The sequence below is a fragment of the Neoarius graeffei genome, chromosome 11 (assembly GCF_027579695.1).
Source record: "Neoarius graeffei isolate fNeoGra1 chromosome 11, fNeoGra1.pri, whole genome shotgun sequence".
NCBI lineage: Eukaryota > Metazoa > Chordata > Actinopteri > Siluriformes > Ariidae > Neoarius > Neoarius graeffei.
Window position 1 is genome coordinate 24,541,971 of NC_083579.1, and position 13,646 is coordinate 24,555,616.

At 40.4% G+C, this 13,646-nt stretch overlaps 1 protein-coding gene across 2 annotated transcripts in view; it reads right to left on the reverse strand.

The window, feature by feature from the left end:
• si:ch211-266o15.1 (zinc finger MYM-type protein 4) overlaps nucleotides 1-13,646 on the reverse strand; it is a 126,226-nt gene that overhangs the window by 50,649 nt on the left and 61,931 nt on the right. For both annotated transcript variants that reach the window (XM_060933642.1, XM_060933640.1), the window contains exons 9-12: nucleotides 11,940-12,146; nucleotides 10,464-10,611; nucleotides 2,226-2,341; nucleotides 51-335 (exon numbers count right to left, since the gene is read on the reverse strand). In XM_060933642.1, the coding sequence (XP_060789625.1) occupies nucleotides 51-335; nucleotides 2,226-2,341; nucleotides 10,464-10,611; nucleotides 11,940-12,146 (756 nt within the window). The remainder of the gene's footprint in view (nucleotides 1-50; nucleotides 336-2,225; nucleotides 2,342-10,463; nucleotides 10,612-11,939; nucleotides 12,147-13,646) is intronic.

Sequence of the window (13,646 nt, forward strand, 5' to 3'; positions counted from 1 at the left end):
ATTTTGCATAAAACAAAAAACAAGTGCATCACTTGGTAAGCGATCTCTACCTTAAACTGTAGGACCTCGGGTTTAGAGCTGAACTGCTTCTGGCACTGTTTACAGGTGAGTTTGACAGGGCCGAGGGTCAGTGACTGCTGGGTGTCTTGAGGATTTGAGAGTCGAGAAGCAGGCACGTATGGTGAGATGGTGCTCTGATTTGAAGCAGGTGTTGCATTAGGATGAGAATTAAATCCTTGGGCAGATGGATGATGAGGTACAGGAGGATGCAGGCCTGTGTTTGGACTGTGATAGAATCCTCCATTCATCTGAACGGAGGATCTATGTAGCCTCTCCTGGTGAAGATTATACAGAGATTTCAGAAAGAAGAAGAAAAAAAAAATCCTTGATACATTTTAAATATTTATATTTAAAAAAGCAACAGATTTTCCTATCAGAATCTCCTATTTGTACACAGATGAGATGCAGCACATTCACACACTAGTTAAGGGCTGAACACACCAGAAGTTTGTTATGACATACAGATGATAATCAGGAAAACAAGCAAGACCGGAATTTTATTTATTTATTTTTTAGTTGACTACTGCTTTGATTAATAAAGCGAAACCAGCTGTAGTTTTCATATCGTCAGGGATTGCATTCTCTTAAAGATGTGATGTTTTCTCATTAACAAATGATCTAAATCAGGGGTGTCAAACTCAAATACACAGTGGGCCAAAATTTAAAACTTGAACAAAGTCGCGGGCCAACATTGAACAAATGAACCTTTTAATATGGACCCAAACAAGTTTTGCTTTAACACTGAATATGGAACAAGCAACGCTTATTACTATACAATATATAACAATAGTGCAGACATGCTAAATTGAATTTCAAATTTAAAAAAAAAAAAAAAAGGCATTAATTTATTAAATGAAATTTAAATAAAAATCGTATGCCTCTTTTCTATTTGCAACCTTCTGATTTAAATATCAATAACTTTTTCCACAGGCTAATAATTTTAAAAATAAAACAATAAGAAAATCAAGCGACCATTCAAGCCCATGCCTTGGAGTAGCAAGAAAAAGTGCATAAAGAAAAGGTTAATTATTGCTCAGTTTGCTACACACTGATCTAATCTGATGTGCCCAAGCCAGATACCTGGCATCTCTTCTTGGATGCTAGTTCATGAATGTCTGGGCTCAGGCTCTGAGCTGAGGAAATCCTCAGTATCGAGTGATGGTATTCTTCCTCCCACCTGTCCAGAAAGCTCCGGTTTTCTGCCTTTCTTTTCGCCATTTTTGGGAAGGGGTAGCATGGTGAAAGTTGTAGCGTGAAGTCGCTATGGCAACTGTCCGTTTGTTGTTGAACGTTTGGACGTCCTACTGCGTTTCTGGGTCCTGTCCTGATTGACGCGCCAAAACAACAGCAGAGCATTATGGGATTTGTAGTATTAGCGGTGAATGCGCTGCATACACAAATCTGACGAGTAGTCATTTGGGATTGCCTCACGGGCCAAATACAATTACACTGCGGGCCAAATTTGGCCCGCGGGCCAGAGTTTGACACCCATGATCTAACTAATCCATCACGTTTGGATGTACTCTGTTGACACACTACGTGACGTAATCTCATCATCTGCTTATTTGCGTCATGTATGAGTCATGCACAATTTAAAATCATGGGACTTTTTCTACTGGAAACAAATTAAAAACTATTAAATGACAAAAACAACACCAAAGAAATATCCTGGTGTGCAATAACAGTGACAAAACTATTTTCATTAAAGATGTCAGTTCTCTTGCAGGGTTTTGAAAGCTGGTGAGACGAAAATTACTGTGGCTTTAGGAGCACACATCACTGTCCAGAATCAAATCCTTTAAAGTCTTCACACATCATGACAACACCACTTTTACTCTAACTCCGTGAGTAGCTGCTCAAAGGTTTGGACGGCATTAACATTCAGTGGCTCCTATTCAGTTTGCTGATTAATTCATGTTTGTTTTTTTAATTGCAGGCAGCTACTTATAGTTGCAATATTTAAGTTTAATTTCTTAACCGATCAACTTCTCATGTTGTCATGACTACAACCCCCAACCCCCGGAAGGCACGTTTCTTCTTCTCAAGACCAGCAGCATTTTACAGGAATTAGTTTGAGATTAGCTACCAACAGATTCAGCAAACATACTGTAATTAAATAGTTTGTCATTATTTCTTGCCTGGATATTCGGCTTTATGTGAATTACCTGGAATCTACCAACACAGTCGTATGAGCAGAAGTTCCGAATGGATCCATCAGGCATAGCCAAGTGATACTGAGGGACGGCCAACTTCTGGCAATTTGTGCATGGGAACGAAGCACCTGTATTCAAACATAGTGTATTAAACTCAGGTCATGCAGTTTGTACAAGATGCTCACATACACACACCGCAATTTGTGTTGACTGTAAATTGGATTTGAAACAAAATCATGACTGACAGTTTTGCAATTTAACTTCACCTACACTTACTTCAAGGTCCTGACTGCAAAGTCATCTGAAATTTTATTTTATTTTTTTTTAAATTATGCATGGCATTTTCCTATGTCTCGCAAAAACAATATCATGCAGACGAGATGTGATCATTTTGATGTTCTGAGGGTCGCTTTTCTCCATTTTGAGGACCGTTTTCTTGAGGTAAACAGTATGGCCCGATGGAAATAGCTGAATGCAAGGAGCTTTAACTAATTAGCAAAACTATGGAACTGCGTCACACCAAGATGGCGACGCAAGGAAAACATCGTGACACTGCATCGACCTCAGAGTGTTTTGAGTCGCAGGGATGTAATTTGTGGCTGACATTCGCGAATAGATCTGTGAAACAAAAGATGCATATATCTTTTCTCTGTTACTGCTTTTGTGTTTTCTTTTCCTTCTCTGCAAGATCAAAACATTAGGTGTATAACTCCATACTCACTACCGTGGAGTTGAGCACATGCATTCTAAGGCTAAGATAGCTAAACACTAGCTACAATGATTTAGTTATCCGTCCAGAAAAATCACATCTAGGCTTGCTCTATCTTGTTACACTCACTAGGCAGGCTTTCCTTTTCCACTGGCTTTTAACTGATGGGAGAACAGAGTCCACCATGTTTGTCCACACCAACTTGTTTTGGTTAAAAGTAGGTCAAACATACCCCATGGTGGTCACGTGATATTGCTGCTCACTTGCTTCAGCAATCTCCAGAATCCTAAAAGGCGGGATGATTTTTATTCCGGCAAAACTTTGACACACAGGATACACGGTGTGCGCGCGCAACATCTCGAAACTCCAACAGCAATTGAAAAAGAACAATTTACCCAGAATTCAACTTTCCAGTCAGAACCTTTAAAATTCATCATCACATTTCTTGAGTGAGGGACTATATTATGATTAACAAAACATACACAAAAATATGAATAAATTAACCTCCTGAGCTTTTGTTTGGATTGCATTTTAACTTTCTCCAATTAAAAGTTCTATACTTTCTTACACAATTAAGCAAACAAAACACTAACAGGTTAAAAGTATGACCTGGTAAGTATAAAAACTAGTCTTGAACAGGAAGTAGTTTAAAGTGTCCTTATATGGGGAAAATCAAATTTCTTTTACTGTATAATCCAAAAAGCCACCACTGTGTAAAAAAGTATCAAATTTTATTTCAATGCCAAAACATGGCTGTGTTAAAAAAAATAAAAATAAACCATAAATAAATAAACCATAAATAATAAACTGGCTCCGCTTAGCCCCGCGAGCTATGGAAAAGCAAACTGGTTCTCAGCTGGCTCGCAAGTTGAACGAGTTGTGAACCAGCACCGGCCCCGAACCAGCCCTGGAACTGATTTGGTGGAAAAGGGGTAGTAGTCATGTATGATGTCTACAAAAATGTTCCTTACTCAATAGTCCAAACTAGTAAAGTCTTATGTTCCTTTTTCTTCCTTCACACCCACTTGCCTATGTGAAATTCTGCACAGCAGTTGCATCCTGATTGCAAGCAGAGGGACACCGCGCACGCCTTACATCGCACTCGGGATTTCCCTGAACAACATTGCAGAGAACAATGCTTTGGGTTTTTCAGCTACACCATATCTGGAAGATATGCAGCAGCAGTTGTGCAGACCGAGATGCAGGCGTATTAGATTGACTTGATGTTTTTTGGTTTGTTGCAAAAGGTGTGCATTCTCCCAATGTACATGTTCAACATCAGTGTCACGCTTGGTCAAGTACACCTGAACCACTCCTGTGCGAAACTCAAGGAACTGCATGACGCCCTTTCTTTGTGTACTCAGCTTACTGTTGGCTTGGTGATACAATAGCCATCTGTTGGCTACAGCAAGATCAGTGAAGTGCATCAGCATCCGAATTGCCCACTTCTTGGTTCAAACATTCATTCGGTAGCAAGTCATCATTCTGTCTGCCAAGTCAACACCACCCATCTTGGAGTTGTACTCGCTTGGTCGTGTGACTGCCACATATTGTTTGGATTTCTTGCACCATTGCTGGCAGGTATCTTTTGGCTCTTCCATCATGACTGGCTTGTTATTGTACCACTTCACAACACGTACCTTACCATCACTCCTGCTAACTGATGCTAAGGTGCCTCCTCCTTGCCGTTTCATGTTTTTGGTTGCTTGGTAGCTTTCCCATTGCTTTGGTGACCAGTTCTTACTCTGCCAGTTGGGTACACCTGCTTCTCAAGCATTCAATCCACAACGTTTATGGTTGTGAAGAATCAATCACAGTACAGTTTTGTACCATAAACACGTTGTACCATCGACACGTTCTAGGGCCATTCCTGCCAAACCCAGTCCCTCCACTTCAACCTGTGAACTCGATGCGTTTGCACCCTGATAGACATCAAAGTCCAGAACAATGCCATTTGCCGAAGTCAGCACAAAGTTCATGCCAACTGGATTGGGGTTTAGTGGCAAATATTGTCAAGGTGGATGGGCTCCTGTAAATGGGATAACCTGCTCATCAACTGACACATTCTGTTCGGGCCTGAAGCATGCACCCTTTGAGAATGCAATCCAAAAAAAAAAAAAAAAGCGCCTCACCTTCCAGAACCTGTCGGTTTTCTTCATGTCTTCTGAAATGTCACCATCAATGATGACTTTTAGATGATTCCTCAGCCTGATTGTCACTGATGGCAGGGATTCATAAGGTGTTGGACCAGAACATCCTCAGTCATGGGTAAGGCACCAGAACATGATGAATCTCATCGACTGAAGTGTTGAGAGATTTACCATGATCAGATAGTGACATAACATTCATGCAGTCAGCAATTAGTTTTATCAATTCTGTGTCCATGTGCTGCTCCACATAATCCAGTGGTTGCCAATCTTCTTGCTCATGTCCGCGTTCATCTTCAGCCTCAAACTGAACCAAGTCTGGAGAAAATGTACTGCACTTCCAGCACTCTTCACGTCCTCCTTGGCTCGGTCCTGGTCTGGACTTTTCATATCCATCTTGGCTAGGTTCTAGCCTGGTCTCCTCAAGTCCATCACTGTTAGATCTAGGTTCATCAAATGTCAACACACTGACATTTACACAAACGTCCTCTATATCTTGCAGAGTGACTCATGTTCACCATCTCCACTTGCTCCTGGCTCATTATCTTCAACACTCATGTTTGTGCACAAGCTCTCACCACTGCTCTGTTCTGGTGAATTAGGTGGTTTATAAGCTTGATCAGTTACTTTGTCATCATCATCAGACAAATTCTCCAGCTCCTGCTCCCACATTCAGCAATCTTTCTGCTTGAGACAGAAAAATAAGGCCTGGTAATAAAATCAATGTTGATTTTAGGGCTGAAACAATTCCTCGAGTAACTTTAATTCGATTACTAAAAATGATCGATGCATTTTTTTGCATCGAGGCTTCGTTTAATTCCCAGCAGCTCACTGTGTTTCACATGGATGATGATTACTGTGGCACAACGAACTGCTGTAGATACGTGACGTGAAGGAGATGCCAGATGTGATTTGATGGCATGGTTTGCAAAATGGAGGAAGAGGGAGAAAACGGCAAGGGGTGAGAAGAGTATGGGTAGAGAAAAGGACGGGAAGTGTCAAAAAGCTTGGGATCATTTCAAGATAAAACGGAGCAAAAACTGTGTGGAGTGCATCTATCGCAAAGTCGAACTAGCCTACCACAACAGCACCTAGGGTATCTAGAGACCAGTCAACCTGTCTTTTCGATGGCCAATACTAGAAGTCGATGGGTAATTTTCTGCAACGACGGGCTTCAAAATTCCCATTCGGGGATCCTTCAGAGCATGTTGTGCATGTGCTCGGGACCCAGTCATTATGAGAAACACCTGATGCTGATTTGAGCGCAATCAGCACATGCTGTAAAGACACTTTTCGAAATATTCTGTCAGGTATACGGCAGTCGACAGCTGTAAGTGCAGGAAGAGTGTATTAGCAGGTGTGATATTTACAAAAACGAAACTGAAAGCAGAGCCATAAACATGGCTACAAACAAATGTGACGGTGATAATGAGAACACCTCGCAAAGCCTCTGTATTCTTACATGCACATGCTGATTGCTCTCAAACCAGCATCAGGTGTGAATGAATCAATGAAGCATAATGACTGGCTCCCAAGTGCACGCACAACGCACTCCGAAGGATCCCAGAGTGTAAATGCACTTTAAAGCAGATACACAGAACCATGACCTCACTTTTTATAAATGCCTTGAGACCTCAAGAATGGCACAGGAATAGTTTTAAGCATTAACAATAAAATCTAATACAGTAATTTTTTATGATTAAAATGATTCATATAGGTAGCGGTCTGAGTGAATCACCTTGACATCTGTGATGTCACCGCAGGAAGGCTATCAGTCTCATCGCCATTTTCTCTATACTAAAACAGAGCTGACTGCAACTTCGAGGTTCCATTTTGAGCTAATTTATTGACGCTACGTAGATGTGCTGCTGGCGGGTGCAGCAACACGACAGAAGGTGGATTTACATTGTATTCATGGCCCAAGAATGTTCAAACTACAAAGATTTGGACACGTTTTGCAAGAAGTTCACGGGCACATTGGGCAGCTACGAAGTGGTCTCTCCTCTGCTCTGCATATTTTACTGAAGACTCGTACGAGACCTCTGATCTGTTGAGGAGAGTTGGCTATAAGCCTGTATTGAAAGAGGGTGCAGTACCAACAATTAAGAAAACTACAAGAAAAGGAAAGCAAGTTCAGTTGCACCAGTTCTCCTGGAGCGTGAGCCGAGGGTTGCTGCTAAAACCCGGGATGGAACGGGACATATTATCGCTCGGGCAGGCACCTCCCCGCGGTTGTTGCTAAAACCGGTGACTTCGCGTCCCGGGTTTTAGTAATTGCCTGAGCCGAGCAGTAATGGCAGAGTACTCAGTATGGAGAAAATGGAGAATGAGTGGACCAGCCATCTGATTTCTCCGCTGGATATGCTTACCTCAGCAGCAATATCTCACCTTTACATGGAAGAAGCGAATGAATGGAGAACTGAGCAAACAACTGAAAGTCAGATTGTTTCAAAAGTAATCGACCACAAGGTCGGCCTTCAAGAAGCAAGAACACAGAAGGGTAAGATGCGACTCTCATTTGGATACAAAACAAAAACACCACGTTGTTTACCTGCATTTAGATTAATACATGTAACTTGTATTGTGTATTTAAGTTACCGGTATGAGATTATTTAATTTGCTTCAGAATGTGATTGTCTCAGTTCATCTGATTATTTAATTAGCCTTTTACGTTTTATCAGTGAAAATGCATGCATATACATGTATGTTGCATAAGTTATAACACCTCTCCTGTTTTAATGAGAGTCAACCCATAATCAATGAAGTCAAATCAGTCTTAGTTGAACAAGTTGGTAACGGTATTTCTTATTTTTCGCCATAAATTTTTATTTATATGACTTTGGTCTATAGCTGTCAAAGGCCTCGGCCTTAAAACCGGTTCCTGCTGTGACGTCACGCAGTCAGGGCAGCTTGAATGCCAACTTTGCGGTCGATTTTAACTCTCAAAAATATATACATTTTTATTTCCATTTATGCAGTATACAAGAGTCAAGGATAGAGATACCATCCACTCAGAAATGTATTTAAAAATAAAAAGGTTCTGCGTATCTCCTTTAAGTCTCGGTCAGCTTTAGGCTGTGTCACTCATTCACGGCACTGGATAAGAATGAGCACCTTGTTCCACTTCTGAAATTATTATTTTATTTTTTAATTCTTACCTTCCTGGAAATGAAGTGAGCATACCATTGGGTTTTTGACCTCTCCATTCGACACACAGAGACCTGCTGAATGTCCTCCCCCCATTTTTCCCTTTTATATTTAAAAATCTCTATTTTTTCCCGCTAATAAAGAATTACTTTTGGTAAATTAAAAAAAAAAAAAAATCTGATGTCTTCGTTTCGCTCAAAACTATTTGCACGTCCAAAAAAAGAAATGCAGCAAAACCTTCCCATACTGATTAACAATTAACTCTGCCGAATGAAGTACTACAAGCATGCCCCCTGTCGTGGTGGTGTAGTTACCGTTGCAATGGGGTCAGGTGACAGTGCAATGCCTTTATTAGAGAAAATTATGATGAAACAAAAACGAGCAATTTTAATTTATAATTTTGTAATCATGACTGTACATTTGATAGGATGACTGATTATTTTGGAGGGCTATTTGAACTGTTTGCTGCATCTCTTCCCATCCTGGTTAGCAATGCAGAGGCTGAAAGGGTCTTCAGCTGTAGCAATGAAATAAAGGTTGGCCTCCGCAATCAACTTCGTATCAGTACATTGGACCGCCTTGTTCGTCTAAGCTATGCCAAGATAGGCTTTGAGAACTTCCCATTTGAGGAAGCCACAGAACTTTTCATGCAACCTCATCTGAGGCGTGTGAAATCTCTAATGCTTATTTACCTCTAGGCACAAAGGCTACGTGTGCTATAAAATAAGACTTTTCTTGAAATTATTTTGACAGATTCCTTTTTCAGAAATTCACCATCTAAAACGCCTTATTTTAAGAGCTTCTCCCAACTGCTTTTTCATGCCAAGATTGGACCAGGGGGCCCCAAATTTGCTTCAATATCTCAAATTTTCCCAGGGGAGCATGCCATTTCCCGGGGGACAAGGTAGTGTAAATCAGTATCCTGTTCGGTAATTATGGTGATATGCAATGGCTAGTTAATCAATATATAGTGCCTTCTTGCTGCATTCACACAGCGTTTATTGATGTGGAAAAGTGTTTTGTGAGAAGTTAAAAATCAGATCATGATAACGTGACTTTAGCTTAACAGGTGCTAGCTGAGTAACGAGCTGATTTGCACTTCTAGCAGACAAAACAGTGTCGTGCCACAAGCAAAGGCTTACCAGATATGCCCAATACATGCCTGGTATAATCCATACTGCTGTTATGTTAGCTGTTTCTCCAACAGCACTTACACTCATTACATTTTTGTTGTTTCACCCCTCTCTCGCACGCACCTCACAGTGATGCATGAAATACACAAGAGAGCAGAATATCAGGTGGTGGAAGTAGCAATTGAGCCTAAAATGTACCAATCCAATACAGCAGGTATATTCATTATAGTCTGATTGTAGTGATCAGGGTCAGGAGGTGTAGGGTATAAAAAACATTTAAGGTAACTTGAAAAGTTACTCATTTTTGTTTTTACATTTCAGAAAATATTTTAAAACTTGATGTACAATAAGAAGTTAAAATGTACATTTTTCTAAAACAAATACCAGTTATTTAAGATACCAGTCTTATTTTCTCTTGTACATTTGCTATTACTCTTTAATAAAATCAAGATGCATTTCTTATGCGATTACTCGATGGAATAGTCGGTAGAATACTCGATTGACTTATTTGTACCACATGCATTCTTGTAAACTGTTGGTTTCTTCCCAAGCTATGTTTTTACACCTTCATTTTGGACAAATAAGGAAGTCCCAATGTCCTCATACATGTACTTTCTGATTACTGGTGTTGAAGCTTGTTACTACTGATAAAGTCCCAATGTCTTCATACGAGTACTTCCTGTTTAATGGCGATGTATGTTGTTTCTATCGATAGTCAAATTTGTATGCCCTATCAAGCTACAAATGTTAAGAAGCATACATAAGTTTCAGTCATAAAATTTCCATCAGTTTTGTACCTGGTTGAGTTTTTTTTTCTTGGGACCAGCTGTAGAGCATGCTACTGACGATTGCTGCCATCGTGACTGTAAATTGGAGTGTAATTTGCTTTTGTTACCACAAGATGGCAGACAAAGTGCCCACAAATGAGGCCAATGGGTTGACATTTACCGGAATTAAGTATTATGGTCCAGTAAACCCAAAATGTCTCCAAAAAAAAAAAAAAAGTCTCAAGAGATTAAACCATGAATATGGTTTCATTTCAAATGACGTGGGACAAAAAGTTACTGAGGTTTATAGCTGATTTTAGTATAAATGAATACAGAACCAAATCTACCTGACAAAGTGCAGGACGCCTGGCTATTAGCCACACATCTGGAGGAGCAGAAGAACTCGATGACCCCCTGCGCATTTGTGCCTTCCAACATCTGATCCATAGCTTTAAAATCTTGACAGCAGGGGCAGTGTACCCTCTTACCGCTTTTCTGTAAGTAACAATACATTTCACTTCAGTTAGAAAAAGTATTAGTAAGGTGACACGGGGAGCCAACTTGATTTACAGATGTTCCACAATATTAAAGTAACTGCAATTGGATAAAACTATGGCATGCTGTTTTTCAATAAACAGACAAAAATTTTAATGGTTAGCAACTCTTTTGGAATAACACACTTCAGGACATGCTGTTATTGAAAAACAAAGACTTATTTACTCTTGCTTCAAACGTTCACTCATGCAATGCTGGATTTTCATCGTCAGGCAATTTCTATATTAAAAAAAAATCTCAATTAGAAGTACAAAAAAAAACCCCTACATAATTGAAGTAAGAAAAAGTTTCAGGTAGAAAGTTACATTAAAAAAAAAAAATCTTTGAATTTTTATTAAGAGAAGATAGCTATGCTGATGCCCTCTCAATTGTAGATAGGTTAAATTATAAATGCTTCAGACCTTCGAGTTCTTTAGCATAATTCAATTTTAGCTTTTATGATTATTTCTTTTCCTCTTTCAAATTCATTCTTTTCGTTATTGACATATTTCCTTTATTGATTTTTTTTTCTTTTTGTCTTTATTTATGAATGCAATACATCACCTCGCACCTCAATTAGTTAGTTTGTGGGTGACACGGTGGTATAGTGGTTAGCACGGTCACCTCACAGCAAGAAGGTTCTGGGTTCGAGCCCAGTGGCTGATAGGGAGGGGCCTTTCTGTGTGGAGTTTGCATGTCCTCCCCATGGCTGCGTGGGTTTCCTCTGGGTGCTCCAGTTTCCCCCAAAGACATGCAGGTAGGTTAACATGGGACAGCCATGGCCTGAAGGTTGGGCTGAAGTGCCCTTGAGCAAGGCACCTAACCCCCAACTGTTCCCCAGGCGCTGTAGCATAGCTGCCCACTGCTCTGGGTACGCGTGTGCTCATTGCTCACTTGTGTGTGTTCACTGCTTCAGATGGGTTAAACGCAGAGGAGCAGCTTTGAGCGTACATGTGATAAAGGCTGCTTCTTCTAGTTGACTATTCGTGGGATGTTTGCTTGTAATTATATTGTTTGTTAGAATACATTTGAACTCTGAACAAATCAACTACAAGTGGTAACTCTAAGTCCATTTTGGGACAGGCCTGACATTACACCACTCCATCTGATTAGTTTCCTTAAAGTGCATGCCAAAAAAACAACAAGACGGCTTTGTGGTGGAACATACATTTTTACAACCAAGTGCAGATCAATTTCAAGATTCCACAAGACAAAAACTATTATGCATAAATTCCCTTGAAGTCTAGACATGCCAGACAAATTAAAAACACAGGCAAATAAATTCCAACCTGTTTAAAAGTGCTGATGCAGGCTGGGCTGCAGAATTTCTTCACAGCGTCCTCTATCTGTACAAGGTGATAGTTTCCTGTGACGGTGCAGTTGCCGCAGCTCTCACAGCAGCTCATGGACAGCCTTTTAGAGGAGCGGAAACGTGAGAAGCACTCGTCACTGCAGAGACGGTGCAGAACACCCTGGTGATTCACTTCATGTTGAATCTGAGAAAGCAAAGAAAGAAAGAGAAAGAACGTTAAAACAGGAATGCAGGCCACATATTGTTGTCCAGTTCTGCTTTCCAAATTTACTTATAAGCATCAAACTCTAGTCGTCACACATACACCAAACCTTTACGCTCATAAATCGCTGTACTCCGATGACGTACAATATACTATTGCGCCTACCACTGTAAAAAGAAATTGCTATTCCTTTCCCCAACATCCTTTAGTCATGTATTTTAACTCATGTGGAAATACTCCCGTCATTGTACAGATGAACACAAAAGGTATTAAAAAACTGCCCTTCTCAAATTCTTCAAAAAGGTATTCAGGGACAGACACTTGCTGGGAGCACATTACGGAAATGGGTTTATGGTTTAATTTCCCAGGAGAAATTTGCAGTGAATTTCTCCTGGAGCATTCAGCATTTCCAAGTGACTGGAACAAGACACCAAAGTACAGACCTCTAGTGGATAAGATACTACCTGCATCTGTGAGTCAAAACCAGATTAGGGCACTGTGTGCCTGCACGGTCTGTGTAACGCCATGAAGAGCACTGGCTCCCAAGCTTTGTCCTGCATATTTAAATGTCTTCCCTGGTCCTGACACAGCAGCTCATGAAGTGCTCTTCCTGAGTTGAAGTAAGAGCGATAGAACAGGGAAAAACACTGTAGGACAGCAGGTACTCCAGGACGAGGGATGGGAATCTGCGATATAGAGCGTGTGGTCCAGGTTTGTGTTTTTATGAGCCAGAGTTCAATTTGTCGTCACCTCATGCCAGGTATGGGAGTCTGTGGTTACTTGTTTACACAAGAAGTGGGTTAATATTAGGGGTGTGCAAAAATATCGATACGGCGATATATCGCGATACTTTGTCTTCCCATTCAATATCGATACTCAAAATTTGAATATCGATATTTTTTCAAATAATAAAATCATGTTTCAGACGGGTTGTAAATCCAGTACGACTTCCACACCTCCGCTCCGCGAGGTGTCGCTGTGCCGCTAACTCACTGCAAGGCACTCTTCGTCTTCTCTCTTTTCCCCGGCGGTTGCAGTGAGGAAAAAAAAAAAACAGGCAAGCATGGCTGTTAACATAAACCTAGAGACGCCGCCGAACTTTAAGGAAGATGTTTGGAGGCACTTTGGATTCCAAAGGAAAGGAGAAAAAAAAAAAAAAAAAAAAAGTGAGTCGGACAAAGAGAATGCACTTTGCAAAACCTGTTTCGCTCCAATTAAATTAAGATGCCCACTGCACTTTTCAATGTGTTTCAGACAGTGTGTTGTTCCTGCAAAATAAGCACAAGTTAAATGTTCTCAGGTATATGTTCTCAAGTTTACAAAGAACAAATTGATATTAATGTTAGCACTGAAATGCATGTGCAGTCTGCAGTGCAAGTTTTAAGTTTTCATAAAACAATTTGATTCTGCTTGTTAAGCAGCACTGATGTGTCCATGCTTACAGAAAAGTTGATAATACTAGCGCAGAAATGGGAATTTTCT